This window comes from Arabidopsis lyrata, assembly GCF_000004255.2.
Source record: "Arabidopsis lyrata subsp. lyrata unplaced genomic scaffold ARALYscaffold_2, whole genome shotgun sequence".
Lineage (NCBI taxonomy): Eukaryota > Viridiplantae > Streptophyta > Magnoliopsida > Brassicales > Brassicaceae > Arabidopsis > Arabidopsis lyrata.
This window is the reverse complement of record NW_003302554.1, coordinates 4,127,997-4,140,947: the sequence shown is the minus strand read 5'-3', so window position 1 is coordinate 4,140,947 and position 12,951 is coordinate 4,127,997. Positions and strand designations below refer to the sequence as shown.

At 35.5% G+C, this 12,951-nt stretch overlaps 3 protein-coding genes across 3 annotated transcripts; 1 reads left to right on the top strand and 2 right to left on the bottom strand.

Moving 5' to 3' along the window:
• Positions 1 to 838: 838 nt before the first annotated feature.
• On the bottom strand, positions 839 to 1,549 carry LOC110230883 (probable disease resistance protein RF9; the record flags this gene model as incomplete). The annotated part of the gene is given in 3 exon segments (XM_021035088.1): positions 839 to 1,077; positions 1,162 to 1,200; positions 1,202 to 1,549. Coding segments are annotated over 3 exon segments (612 nt in total), but the record flags the coding sequence as incomplete, so codon positions are not given.
• A 5,088-nt stretch (positions 1,550 to 6,637) lies between these two features.
• LOC9324279 lies at positions 6,638 to 7,551 on the top strand. Its single transcript, XM_002888170.2, has one exon. The coding sequence runs from the start codon at positions 6,811 to 6,813 to the stop codon at positions 7,411 to 7,413; it is 603 nt and encodes a 200-aa protein (XP_002888216.2). The 5' UTR covers positions 6,638 to 6,810; the 3' UTR covers positions 7,414 to 7,551.
• A 3,314-nt stretch (positions 7,552 to 10,865) lies between these two features.
• Positions 10,866 to 12,369, bottom strand: LOC9322757 (GDSL esterase/lipase At1g58430). Its single transcript, XM_021034040.1, has 3 exons — positions 11,656 to 12,369; positions 11,256 to 11,514; positions 10,866 to 11,156 (listed from the first exon to the last, which is right to left on the bottom strand). Exons 1-3 carry the CDS (start codon positions 12,283 to 12,285, stop codon positions 10,963 to 10,965), a joined length of 1,083 nt encoding a protein of 360 aa, XP_020889699.1. The 5' UTR covers positions 12,286 to 12,369; the 3' UTR covers positions 10,866 to 10,962.
• Positions 12,370 to 12,951: the final 582 nt, after the last annotated feature.

The window sequence follows — 12,951 nt, the reverse complement described above, 5'->3', positions numbered from 1 at the left end:
AATTATTATCTGTCAATAGCAATTTGCAAAATAAAATGAGATCGTGCGAACTGCTAACCAATTGACAAAATGAAATAAGACGAAAGTAAAATAAATCTGTGCACGTTATAACTTTGGTTAGTTATTAAAAAAAAAAAGTTAACCTCAAATTAGAAACATCTTCATAACTCGGTTTGTGTTACGTGAATGCGTTGACTCTAAATATAAGAAAACCATGTTGGCCACTTGGATATATAGATAAAAATGCAGCCTCCAATCAACAGCTCACCCACATTGCAATAAATAAGAACGAGTTCTTTATCTCTTTCTAGTAACACTAACAGTTTGTGTAATAGATGACCGTTAGTTTTTAACAATGAGCTATCTAGCACTCTGATACCATTGATATCAATTGATCATCCTTGGTCAAGCCAGCAAACATTATCAAGTGTTGATACAAACCATGCACAGATTATTTTGTGTGTTTCTTTTCATGTATATATACACAAATTACAAACCTGATAATATATCTTTCTTTGGAGATAGTAATACTTTACTAGGTAGTCTGTAATCGCTGAAAGCCTCATTCTTTATTATTGTTATGTGGATACGCTCATGGTCCATTTGATAAGAGATTCGCTTGGGAAGAGATAGATTCGGCTAAAAACATAAGAATGAAGAAAGATATCAATAAAAATGCCAATCAATGTTAGCAGAACCTACTTAATTCGTTTTGAGACTCCATATTGAAAACAAACGGAGAACATATATTCCACATCCTTGATGATTTTGTGTACTTGAGATTTAGGCTTTAGGAAAGAATATTTTACCTGCCACATAGTTGTAATTTTTGCCGAGTGTCTCATTATATATCTATAACAACCTGCCAAATACAACGGAAAGGATGTGTTGGACTTTGTAGTACTCTTCTCCTCCTTCTGACAATCTCTCCTCCCATTCCCTTCCCATATTCATATTCATGTTATTTATGGAAGTGATTAAACGCAGCCCATCAGGAAGCTCTTTCAACTCATAACAATAACTAATACTGAGACTCTGGAGAAGGGGCATGGAGCCTTCTTCTAGTTCAATTGAAAGCTTGTGCAATTGAGGAAACCCACCGCTGGAGCAAACTATTGATGTAGATAGAGTTTCTATATTGGCTGCCTCAATTTAAGCGACAGTAGGAATCCTCAACCTTGTCATACAATGGAGATCCTAGCTCTAAACTGCCAATCTTTGTTGAGAAATTAACTAAGGTCTCCAAGTTCACTAGATTACTCAATTCCAACTTTGTGCTCTTAAGCATATTACTTGGTAATGCAAGGTATCTCAATTCTTGCATCTCCATCAAGACATTGGGCACGGAAATAGATCCCCCAGTTACATTTATATTTAGATAGATCAACATTTTCAGATTTTGTAGAGAAGAAGGAAGATGAGATACCTGAGCTCCACTTAAACTCAAATATCTTAAGTGGATGAGCTTTCCGATGCTAGAAGGTAACTTCCCACTATCCAACTTTGCTCTAGTGCGCACACTGGGAACAGATGAACTGAACAGAAAAAATGAGAATCATTCTACACCATCACAACTCACAAGGTACTAGTATCAGTCAACTTATGAACATTTTTGCCTGCCTTTGAAAGCAGTAGACTATCTCAAGATTACAGATTCTTCGAACGCTAACATATAAGCCTTAATTATATTTCTTGTTGTATTGAACAAAGACTTACACCGCTTAACTATGTAGTTAACTACTACTAAACCAGCTCTGGTTCAATTAGTCTTTCGGTTTAATGTCCTTAACCAGTGCCTCAACACATTGAATGCTTGAAGTCCTTATTGAATGCTTTTTTGGGACGAAAACAAATATTGATGGCTAGACATGGGCCATGGCTCTGTTCTTGGAAGTCCTTATTGAATGCTAGACATGGGCCATGGCTCTGTTCACTAATTTTTACAAAACTATTGATGAATAATTCGAGTGATTTAGTCCCTTAGTTATATAGATCATTCAAGATTTTAGTGTAAAACCTTTACTGATTAGTCAATCATTCGTTGACAAAAAAAAAAAAAAAAAAAAAAAGACAATATTTAAGTGATCTTGAACTTTTGAAAAAAAATAATTGGGCAACTATAAATGAAGGCACATGCAAGCTTTTGGAATCAATATGGACTCAATCATGCCGAACACAGAGATAGGCGATAAAAGCCCTGTTCTTTTCTCGATCGCAGCGACCAGAGTTAGCGACCGGAAAAAAACACTGAATTTATGTAATTAAGTGTCGCTAAAACTAACCCAGCGACAAATTAAAAAAGGCTACAGCATTAATTTTGGAAAATTTGGTGTCGCCGGTGAACGCTGGTTTTTCCAGCGACTCCATCTCCGATCGTTTTTGTTTTTTATAAAACTAAAGTTGTCGTTGGTTTTCTCTACATGGGCCTATTAAGTAAAGCATTTGGGCCTTTTATTTTTTTGTGTCGCTGTCGCTAGTTCAGCGACTAAGAAAAGAACACGACTAAAGAGTTTTTAAAAGAAAAGATAGACAATGAAGAATGTCCAATAGTAATTTTTTTTTTTTTTTTTTTTTGTTAAAAAGAGTGTTGAATAGTTCTATTCTAACAAAAAACAAAGAAGAGTGTTGAATGTTTCATTTCCGCGTTAAAATACAAATATACGCACTTGCCACGGCAACCAATTCAACGTCTTTTATTTCTATACTAATGTTTTTATCAATGTATCCAAATTGTCGAATTGGACATTTTGGAATTTACGTTGACTACAGATTTAATTTGGGATTGTTTTCTTGCTAAAGTCAGGTTCGTATCAAATTTATTTAAATATACCAAATTAAATTTAAATGTCCCAATCATAATTAAATTTTGTTTTTCTTGTAGTTGGAGTAACACATAACACAAGTTACATACATCTATCACAAAGATGGATATTTTACACTTTTGATACATAATTTGTTAACTAAGCTTAACAATAAAAAAGCTTAGTAAACAAAAGGTACCTTACTTTCTTTTATGGGAATTTCTTGTTTCACTAATCATATTTTTTTAAGGGTTTTGTGCAAAAAAACCCTCGAAGTAACCAATTTTTGCAAGAAAACCCTCCATCTCAAATAAATGCAAGTCAATACCGCCATCTCAAAAGTCACCCGCAATATAGCCCTCGCGTGTATCGATGACGTGGCAGCCGTTAACTCCGTCAGTGGGTTTTGTGCAAAAAAACCCTCGAAGTAGCCAAATTGCAAAAAAACCCTTCATTAAACCAATTTTTGCAAAAAAAACCTTTCGGGTATTTTAAAATTCGGGTACGGGTTCGGGTTTACCTATAATACCCAAAAATAAAAATTGTTGTATGTAAATCTATCCACCCTATTGTTCGTACCGAAGTTGCAATAATAAATAATTACGAGTTTTTGGGAGCGAACAGAGATATTTCTCTTATTAACGATAATCGTGCTTCCGTGATTACAGAGATGGAATTCGAGTGAACGAGAATACGAAATATACGCAAGAGTTAGCTATGATTTTTAGAGAAGTAATATATGTTTTGTCGAGGCTCTGAGCCTTACAGAAGGTGATTCCGTGCCGGGCACGTTTTTCGAGGCTCTGAGTCTTACAGAAGTTGATTTCGTGGCTTGCACGTTTTTCGAAGCTCTGAGTCTTACAGAAGTTGATTTCGTGGCTTGCACGTTTTTCGAGGCTCTGAGCCTTACAAAATATTTTGTCTCTTTTGCGACGAATTTGGGCTTTTACAGAAGATTTTCTGGTTTTACAGAAAACTTATGTAAATTTTACAGAATTCTTTTGTTAAACCCTAGATTTTTCCTTCTCCTATAAATGGCTCCACCATGTCTTACTTTGATCATGCCAATGATCAGAAATTTATGAAGATATCAAAATCGATTATTACCATATTGTTTCCTTTGCTTCCCTGTACAATCGAATTCTCCAACAATCGTTTTTTCAAAACAAACCTTGGCTACTTTGAGGGTTTTTTGCACTAAATTTGGCTACTTTGAGGGTTTTCTTGCAAAACTTGACTACTTTGAGGGTTTTTTTGCACAAAAGTTCACTCGTCGTGACGTTTTGGAACAGAGTTAACGGCTGTCACGTCATCGATACACGCGAGGGCTATATTGCGGGTGACTTTTGAGATGGTGGTATTGACTTGCATTTATTTGAGATGGAGGGTTTTCTTGCAAAAATTGGCTACTTCGAGGGTTTTTTTGCACAAAACCCTTTTTTTAATAGATAATTTCTCTTTTTTAATATGTAATTAAGGTATTTTTTGGGTCGAATTTAATCTTCAATTATCCTCAAAAAACTTTGTATATGATAGAACTCGGTCTCCGACATTAGACATATCGGATGAATCTTTTATCAATTTCAACAAACCGTTTGATCCTACTTTCGATTTAATTAGGTAACTAGATAACAATCCGCACTATGTGCGGGATGAAGTGATTTAAGTAAAATTATTATGATTAAAATTATTATCCGGGATCCAAGATCCGTTTGTGTAAAACGTAACATGTAATAAATTTTTTTTGTTTTATTCAAACTTGGGACTATTTATATAAGAATACGTTTTACCCGTGGAATATTTGAACCTTGAATAAAGATTCAACGTGATAAAGAAATTATTGACGAAATATTACCATTTATGGCAATATGTTTTTCCGTATGTTTTAAAGATTTCGAGATTTTTTATTATTATTTAAGTATAAAAAATCCAAAAATTTAGCAAAGATGATATTTGATAGTTTCCGAGTTAAGATTTTGTAGTGTTCCAAATATAAGATTCTTATATTATGAATGAATTATTTACGAAATGGTTATAATGTGACCGTTTGACAAAAAAAAATAGGTTATAATGTGGCCATATTTTGGTTTATATATAAATGTGGTTATAATGTTTTTCTTCGAAAAGTTAGAACCACTCCAAAAAAATCGGATTTTAAGTATCCGTAACATGTATAGAAAAAAGATTATCTTATTTATTTAAGTACAATAGATATAAAATTTTATGAAAGATTTAGAGATTTTGTAGTTTTGAATTCGAGATTCTTGAACAAATGTATATCTTTTATCATTTAAATATAAGCATAAATATATATAAATAAAAAGATTTTTTACCCATCGGCTAGAGAAGATTTATATAAATGTATATAAAGAAAAATATAAATATAAAAATTTATTAATATAAGATAAACACAATTTTTTTCCTTTTTAATTATTGAAAATAGATTATTAATATAAATAAACAAAGATCCCGTGATTTGTTGTTAAATATAAATATGATATCAGTTGCCTAATTATTTGCTTTTTAATTATAATTTCGTTTTTTTGTTATTTGTATGATATATATATGTATTAAGACTAATGGCAAAATCTGTAAATAGTCTAGTAAAATTTGGGTAAAAATTTAAATCGGTGAAAATTCACTCTGAGAGCGACATGTCAGCATGGCAGTTTAGTTAATAACACGTCAAAATAAGGTTTATTTTATAAAGTACTTCTCTATTAATATATAAGAGATTTAGACAAATTATAAAATGTTATTCTGTTTTTTCAAAAGAAAATACAAAATATCTATTTTCAAAAGATGAAACATTTTTTGAAATAAAAGAGAGAGATATAATAGTATAATGGTGAATTAGGTGAATAACCATTCTAGATAAAGTTATTAAATATATAGCACTATAATGAGGCAAATGAAGGAAGTAACACAAGTGGAGGATAAAAAGTCGAAAAACTCCTTTTCATTTTGTAAGCGATGAAGACGCGCGTGTAATGAGAGGAGAGTAACACACTCGTGGTTGCATTTGGATCGAATGATTTCGTTTCAGTTTGTGGACGTACGCGTAAGGAGTGAGTTGTAGTGGTGGTGGTGTTAATGACAGTGGTGGTGATTGTGTTGGTATGGCGGCAACGATGTGGCGTTGGTGGTGCTTGTCGCGGTGGTGGCGGCGACTTCAACTCCAATAGGTTCATCATTATCTACTTATCTTCAATGCTAATTTGCAGCGTAAGGAGATGAGAAGAAACACTCAATTCCAGAATCACAAGCTTCCAGTTAACATCAAATAATGGAGAATCAAGATGTCGAATAGTAAATTTCAGTTAAGGAAAAATAGTATACTATGTACATAAAAATCTATACTATTTGTAATCAACTAATGAGAAATTCATTTGCAGATCAAACGATAGACCCCAACAACGGCGATATCTTGACTAAAGTTTTCAAACTAAAATGTTAAAAAGATCATTGAAACAATATCGGTCATTCACTTGTCTGTTCCTCACTTCCCAAAACCCAATTCACGTTTTTACAGTTACCAATATCTTGTCGATTCGAATCAGAGAGATTCTGGTTTAGGCACTTAAGCAATCAAATGGGAGTCCCCATGACACTTGTGAGAGGGAGAGAAAATGGAGGAGGCCAGGAGAGAGGAAGAAACTGAGAAAGAACAGAGAGGAGGTGGAGAAACGAAGAAAGAAGAGATAAAGATGCTTTGGGGGTAATTGTGTCTTTAATACATATTACACACATTATATCACAAGGGATTTTTTTTTTGGTTACTTTCTTAAATAAAGTTTTTTTGTTGGTTATACTTGCCAATTTCTCATAGTATAACGAAGAAATTTAATGTCCGCGTAACTAAAGAGGACGTATCCAAAATTTTACTACAATAGTCCGTACAACCAAGTCAACAAAAACCATGTCCCACTCTTTATTTCTTCAACACGCTATTTTCCCCCTTTACCAAAATTGACCTTAAACAACATCTCTACCTACTTAAAACCAATTCATGTTCCAAAACCAAACCCATCATCATTATTACATCAAAACAAAAAAAAAAATGGGAAAGAGAGGACAAAAACAGAACAAGTTCTTGAGAATCGTCACCATGCCTCTAAAAGTTCTATGCAAGGCTCGTGATCTCTACATGAGAAGCATCACAGGTTGCGCAGCTCGAACTCACTACTCTTCCGCCGTGGACGCCGCCTCCGTTCCCTTTCCGAGAAGCCGGAGTACTTCCTCCGCCTTCTCTTCCTCCGCCTCTTCCCGGAGAAGATCTTCCGATTTCACTTTTGATGATGATTATAGCGAGCTGCTTAGAGCTGCTTCCGCTAGAAGTTTGGGTCATAAGAATGAAATTGACATGATCATACACCAACAGCTACAGCTTCAGCAGCAGCAGCAGCGGCAGGAGAATCGCGTCGCGATGGGAGCGGTTGCGGTAGCGGTTAAAGGCGGTTTGCCGAAGAGCTCGAGTGTTGGGATGACAATGGCGAGGATTGATGAAGAAGATGAAGAAGAAGGATCTTTAAAGAATCAAAAGAAGGGATCTGATTTCTTATATCCTCGTAGCAGATCACATGCTGTTACTATAAGAGGATCTAAGTTTTAATATACTAATTAATTGTCAATTTATTTTTCTTTTGATTTTAAAAGAATGTTCTTATAAGAACATGGTTATGGAATTATTTTGATGTAAAGTTACTGTCATGGATTTATAGTTATACCAAAAGTTACTGTCAAAATTATTTAAACAAAATTTCGTATATAATATTTACGACAGAATCTAAGTTCCATTTTATATTTTTGGTAAAGGGATCTAGAGTTTTCGTTTGTTGAACATTCATCATATATAAGTTCGTTTTCCCGAAACTGAAACTCACTATAGGATTTAAATTGACCAATAAAGTAAAGACAAATACATGCAGTGGAAATGGAAACAACATAATTTTGTCTACTTTTCTAGACCAAGAAAAGCAAATGAGACGAAAGTTTTTTTACGTGATCTATAAAATATAGTTCAGTTATTTGACCCAAGATATTTTTTTCTTAGAAAAGCTGGACCAGAATCTAAATTCAGGTGGTACAGAAACAGGCTATACTAGCCAAGAATATATGATTTCAATTCCAAAAAGAAAGAATATGGATCGCAGATCGAAAATTCGTTAAATCTGATTTGATCACCTTATACGTTGTAAGATAATTAACGTTACACATTAGTCTCTTTTTGATTTTTATTTTTATTTTTGTCAATATATAACATACACTACATAAGTTTAAATTTATATAGTGACAGGACGACGATACTAACATATATCACTAAGTTATATGTCATGTTCTTTATAATCAATTTCATGGTCTTGTGTTTTATACTTTTATGTAGTCTCTTTATCTTTTAAGTTTCAGTGGCTTAAGCAATTTAAATTTACTATATATATATATATATATATATATATTGTTTTATGTTTTCTATGAATAATACGAGTTTTTTATTGGTAAAGTTAGAAAAGGCGATATTGTAACACCTAAACACGGAAAATCGATGATTTATTGAATTTGTGTTTCTGGTTGCACTTTTTATATCTCAATACTGAATTGTTCACACAAACATACTCGTGTCGTCATGTGATCTGGTTGCACTTGAATAAATATACTTAACGTAGCAGACCAATAATTTGTGGGTGCAAAAGTATTAATTGTTCTTCGAAAACATTAATTTCGCTTTGTCTTTAGTGTGGCTCAAGTCATATGTTCACCAAACTTTTTTGCCGCATTAACAAAATGAAACTACCAACTTATTTTCATAACTTCATTTACTGACCACCAGCATATCTGTGATTGACCTGCCGACTTGGTGGGAATTGTTAAACCTTATCTATTTTTGGATTCATCCACTAAATATAAATCATTGTCAATTCAAAATCTAAAATAGCCTAGTTGGTAAGTAACTACAATATCAACCAGAAACAATTAAGAACTTCACTTATTGAAATTAATGTATTAATTTCATGTAGCGAGGATGCAGTCTGTTCAACGTTAGCCCGAGACAAACAAGAGACTGGAGAACCATCGAGCTTATTGAGGCAGGCAATGCTTACTCCTAGAGTCAGTAGCTCAGAGTCTAGCAACTTCACATCCATAAAAAGCCATACTAGCACCACCATCTCGCATGACCATATACAGAAAGTATTATGATATCTTTCAAAGTTTTATACTAGAGAAGACACTAATCTGAAGAGGTTGAAGCAAAGACTTAGACATTAGTGGCGAAGGAAGCAATAAACCTGAGTGCTAAGTCAAAAAAAACATGTGCGACATGTCAACAAGGTGCATGGAGATGGTATTGGCTACCGCGATGCCGGGCAGCCTCAAATCCATGATCAAGTAGAGCCAAAATCTCCCTCATAGACGAAACTCACAAGCTACCTGCAGAAGGAAAACATATCTTGGAGAGCACCAGTCATCAGCGACAATCAACACTTTTGGCTTGGGAGGTGAGCTGAAGAATGAAGTCAAAATTTTGGCTTGCGGAAGATAGAGATTACGGCACCAGCACAAAACCCCTAGTGAAGAGAGTAGCTAATGATCGAAACATCCGGAGGTTGATTCCAAAGCACAGACAGCCTAGCCTAATGCAACAAACACTCTCCAGAAGCAAAGCTTACCGGAGTAAGCGAAGAAGCCAGGGAAACCAACGACTACTTACTCCGGGCGGGAGAAAAGACACAGAGGGTGAAGACAAGTGGTAACCTCGGAGGGAAAGAGAGCTGTAGCTTTCCAGCGCCTGACGAAGAACAGAGCACCACCAGACCATTACCATAGAAGAGCAGCTGCACGCCAACAGGAAGGAGAGGTGAGCTAAAGCAAGACCACACCCCTACCAATCCACTTGCCTGAGAAGAAACCAAACCGCCGCTTGAGGCAAACCAAGCAGCTACGCGACAGCCACGAAGCGAGAAGATATCGTGAGGAGCCGAAAAAACAGCATGAGGAGCCTCGCAACATCGGATTTGTCGTCTTCTAACAAACTGGAGGATGCGCAAGAGCACCGAGAAAATGAATTCGTTGTGTTCAACAGTCGGGTGTCAGGCTAGCCGACGCCTTTTCTTCTACAAAATGGAGCCTCCGATGTAACCAAGCCACAAACGCCCCGGAGTCAAACTCGTCCATTTGGGGTGCGGTTTTGTGAAGTTTCTATAAAGATTTGGGGTGCGGTTTTGTGATATCACCAATCTCGTCCATTTTATAGTTTGTTTTCCATAAACACAACTCCTTCTTTAGTATATGAATTCACATCATCATATCAAGACATTATTGTCTTAGTTTGAAAAAACGGAAACCGTAGTAATCATGAAATGTGTACAATCATTTACATCCAGGACTAATGGGGAGGTGTCCAACAAGGGGAAACAAACCATCTTGATCCAAATGGAGGAAACAACAAAGCTGTAATAAATTACCATGAACAAAAGAATTGCCACGTCAACAGAGAAGGGCCATCTCAAAACCGATTAGGCTCTCGCGCCTTGCATTCGTGTCTAACCATAACAAAGGTGGTTGGAGAAGTCTATGTGTCGTTGTCGAGTCAGTCCAAGGATGGCCCATTCAAAAATCGTATGCTAAAGTAATCAGTGGCAGGCCAATTCTAATTAATATTTCGGCTACCAATCCTTCCTAATTCACACCTTATTAATCGGAAATTCTTCTCAGATACAAAGAAATGATTTGTTTGCGGTAACTAAATGTATTACATGTCCATATATACCAACTAACATACGACATGCCAACACCATAACCATTGGTATAATCTATTAAAAAAGAACAATTTGCTGGGCTTAACCCAACATGAATGTAGCATGTTCTCACAACCATTTATATCTTGACATTTCCCCGTATTCTTGCAAGGTATAACTTTAGAAGAACCGTTTAGGTTCTAAAACATTCTTGTTCCTTGCTGCTTTGTGTTACTATTGCCACTTACAGCTGTCTCATATGGAAGTTTGTGATTTTTATTTTTTAACTGATTTTCTTTGTGGCCTATTTCGCTAAAATTTAAAGCACCAGTAAGAGCCAAAGTTATATAGTTGATTAACAAACATAGTCCACAAATAGTCGCATTATGAAACAGATATTTTGTTCAATCTTTGAAAATCGTGATAACTTAAGCCTTAAGCCACCCACGAATCTTAGTATCCAGAACATTGCCAATGTAATTATAGGTAGCTTCTGATGGATGAATCGAGTCAAAGAACAGAAACTCCGAGCGATTCTGACACATGGGAGAATAAGCATTACACATGAAGCTCGTCTCCAAGAACCCTGTTCCACAACATCCTCTCGTCGTCTCTTTAAACCCTATTTTAATTCCACATACAAGAATGTTATAATCAGCTTTCAATATTATCTCATAGGTATAACTTACGGAACAAGAAAGGTATTTCTATGTATACCTACCGTATTTGCTAGGGTTTTGGATCATCTCCATCATAGGGTCATAGACATTAGAGTAAAGGATCTTGCTTCCCGTAAGAGATACTTCGATCTGATATAAGAGCTTCTGAAGTTTCTGATTGTATAAAACAGAGTCTCTGTTCTCTTGTTCCAAGCAAAACCTTAGGACGTTGCGGAATTGAGCAGTCATTTGAATCGGTAAACATCCCATTGGCGGTAACCCTCCAACCAGAATTTTCCGGCAACCTAGACTGTAAAGTTCCTGCACAAAATATCGTAAAAAAAAAGATACTATAGATTAAAAAGACTACTTCATAAAAAAATACCATTTGATAAATTTTTAACCCTTAACATCGGTTCTAAAACCCTAATTTCTTGTAGTGAGGAAATATCTTAGACTTACTCGCACGAAATTGTTAAGCCTATTAAGCACGAAATCTTGGTAATCAGAAATACTAGGATACACGCGACGCCATGAGGGAACATCGTAATAATTCAAGATGAAATCATTAGGCCCTGCACTAACAACCACCAAAGCATTGTTTATGATCTTCATGGCTTTCTTGTCACCTACGATACTCTTAAGACGAGCAATGTAACTCTTGAACATATTTGGTTGTTCCGAGACACGAATGGCTTGTGTCGTGAGACTGGTACTGTCATCGTAACCGGCACCTGCTGATGCAAAACAGACTCCGGTTACAATTTCTTGGTCGGTGAGATTTGGTTGTAAGAAGGGAGGAACAAACTGTTTGATGTTGAGTTTGGTTGCGATTATGTCCGAGAAAATTTTTCCGTTTGAGAATCTTCCGTTAGGTGAGTGGTTTGGGAGATCAATACCGTACGGAACATGTTTAGCTCTAAAGATTGTTTGTGAAGGGTAGTTATTGTTGCCTGTGTCGACAGTTGAATCGCCGAAGATTAGAATCGCTGGAAAAAGCGGTTGCGTTTTGGCCTTTGCGGATGCGTTGCAGGACGCGAGTAGCGTTATTGTGATGAAGAGAGTGAAGGTTATAGTTTTAGAAGTCGACATTTTATTTTGGTTTTATGGATTTAAAGAATTGTGTTGTTTGGTCATGGATTTATAAGGAGTTTTTGTAGGTGATTTTTTCACTTCTGATTAGTGTTAAATAACCAATCGTAGCAACTTTAGATAAATCATTGTACTTCAACAAATTTAGTTCACTTATTTTTCTGTGCCACTCAATATAGCTGGCCAATTTGTACAACATCTTTGTACTCAGGTTATGAAATTTATTGTGTTTGATAATAGACCAACATCTTGTAGGTGCGTCAATAATCACTACTAATTGTCCTTGAAAAGCATTAATTCCACCAAACCTTTGTGTCGCATTAACAAAACGAAAATACCAACTTATTTTCATAACTTCGTGGTGCATTTACTAACCAACCACATATACGTGATGGACTTGTGGGGACTTGTTAAGCCTATGTATGTGGTGCTCCATCTGAAATTAATCCTTGTCTATTCTAAATCTAAAATAGCCTAATAGATAAGTGATTACAAATATGACCCAAAAAAGACTTTGTGTTTGGTCATTTTGCATTATACACATGGTCTACATAATTTTTGACGGTTTCTTGCTTGGAAGTAGATGAGCATGTACTATGTAGAAATTGGTTTACGAATTACGATCACTCCGAGCACCGAGAGAAAGGGGTGTGGTAATGATTCGGA

Coding starts and splice junctions, on each gene's coding strand:
- LOC9324279 (XM_002888170.2), top strand. CDS start 6,811: ATGTTCCAAAACCAAACCCATCATCATTATTACATCAAAACAAAAAAA.
- LOC9322757 (XM_021034040.1), bottom strand. CDS start 12,285: ATGTCGACTTCTAAAACTATAACCTTCACTCTCTTCATCACAATAACG. Junction 11,515..11,655: donor GGCTTAACAATTTCGTGCGA/GTAAGTCTAAGA, acceptor TATTTTGTGCAG/GAACTTTACAGTCTAGGTTG. Junction 11,157..11,255: donor CCAAAACCCTAGCAAATACG/GTAGGTATACAT, acceptor GAATTAAAATAG/GGTTTAAAGAGACGACGAGA.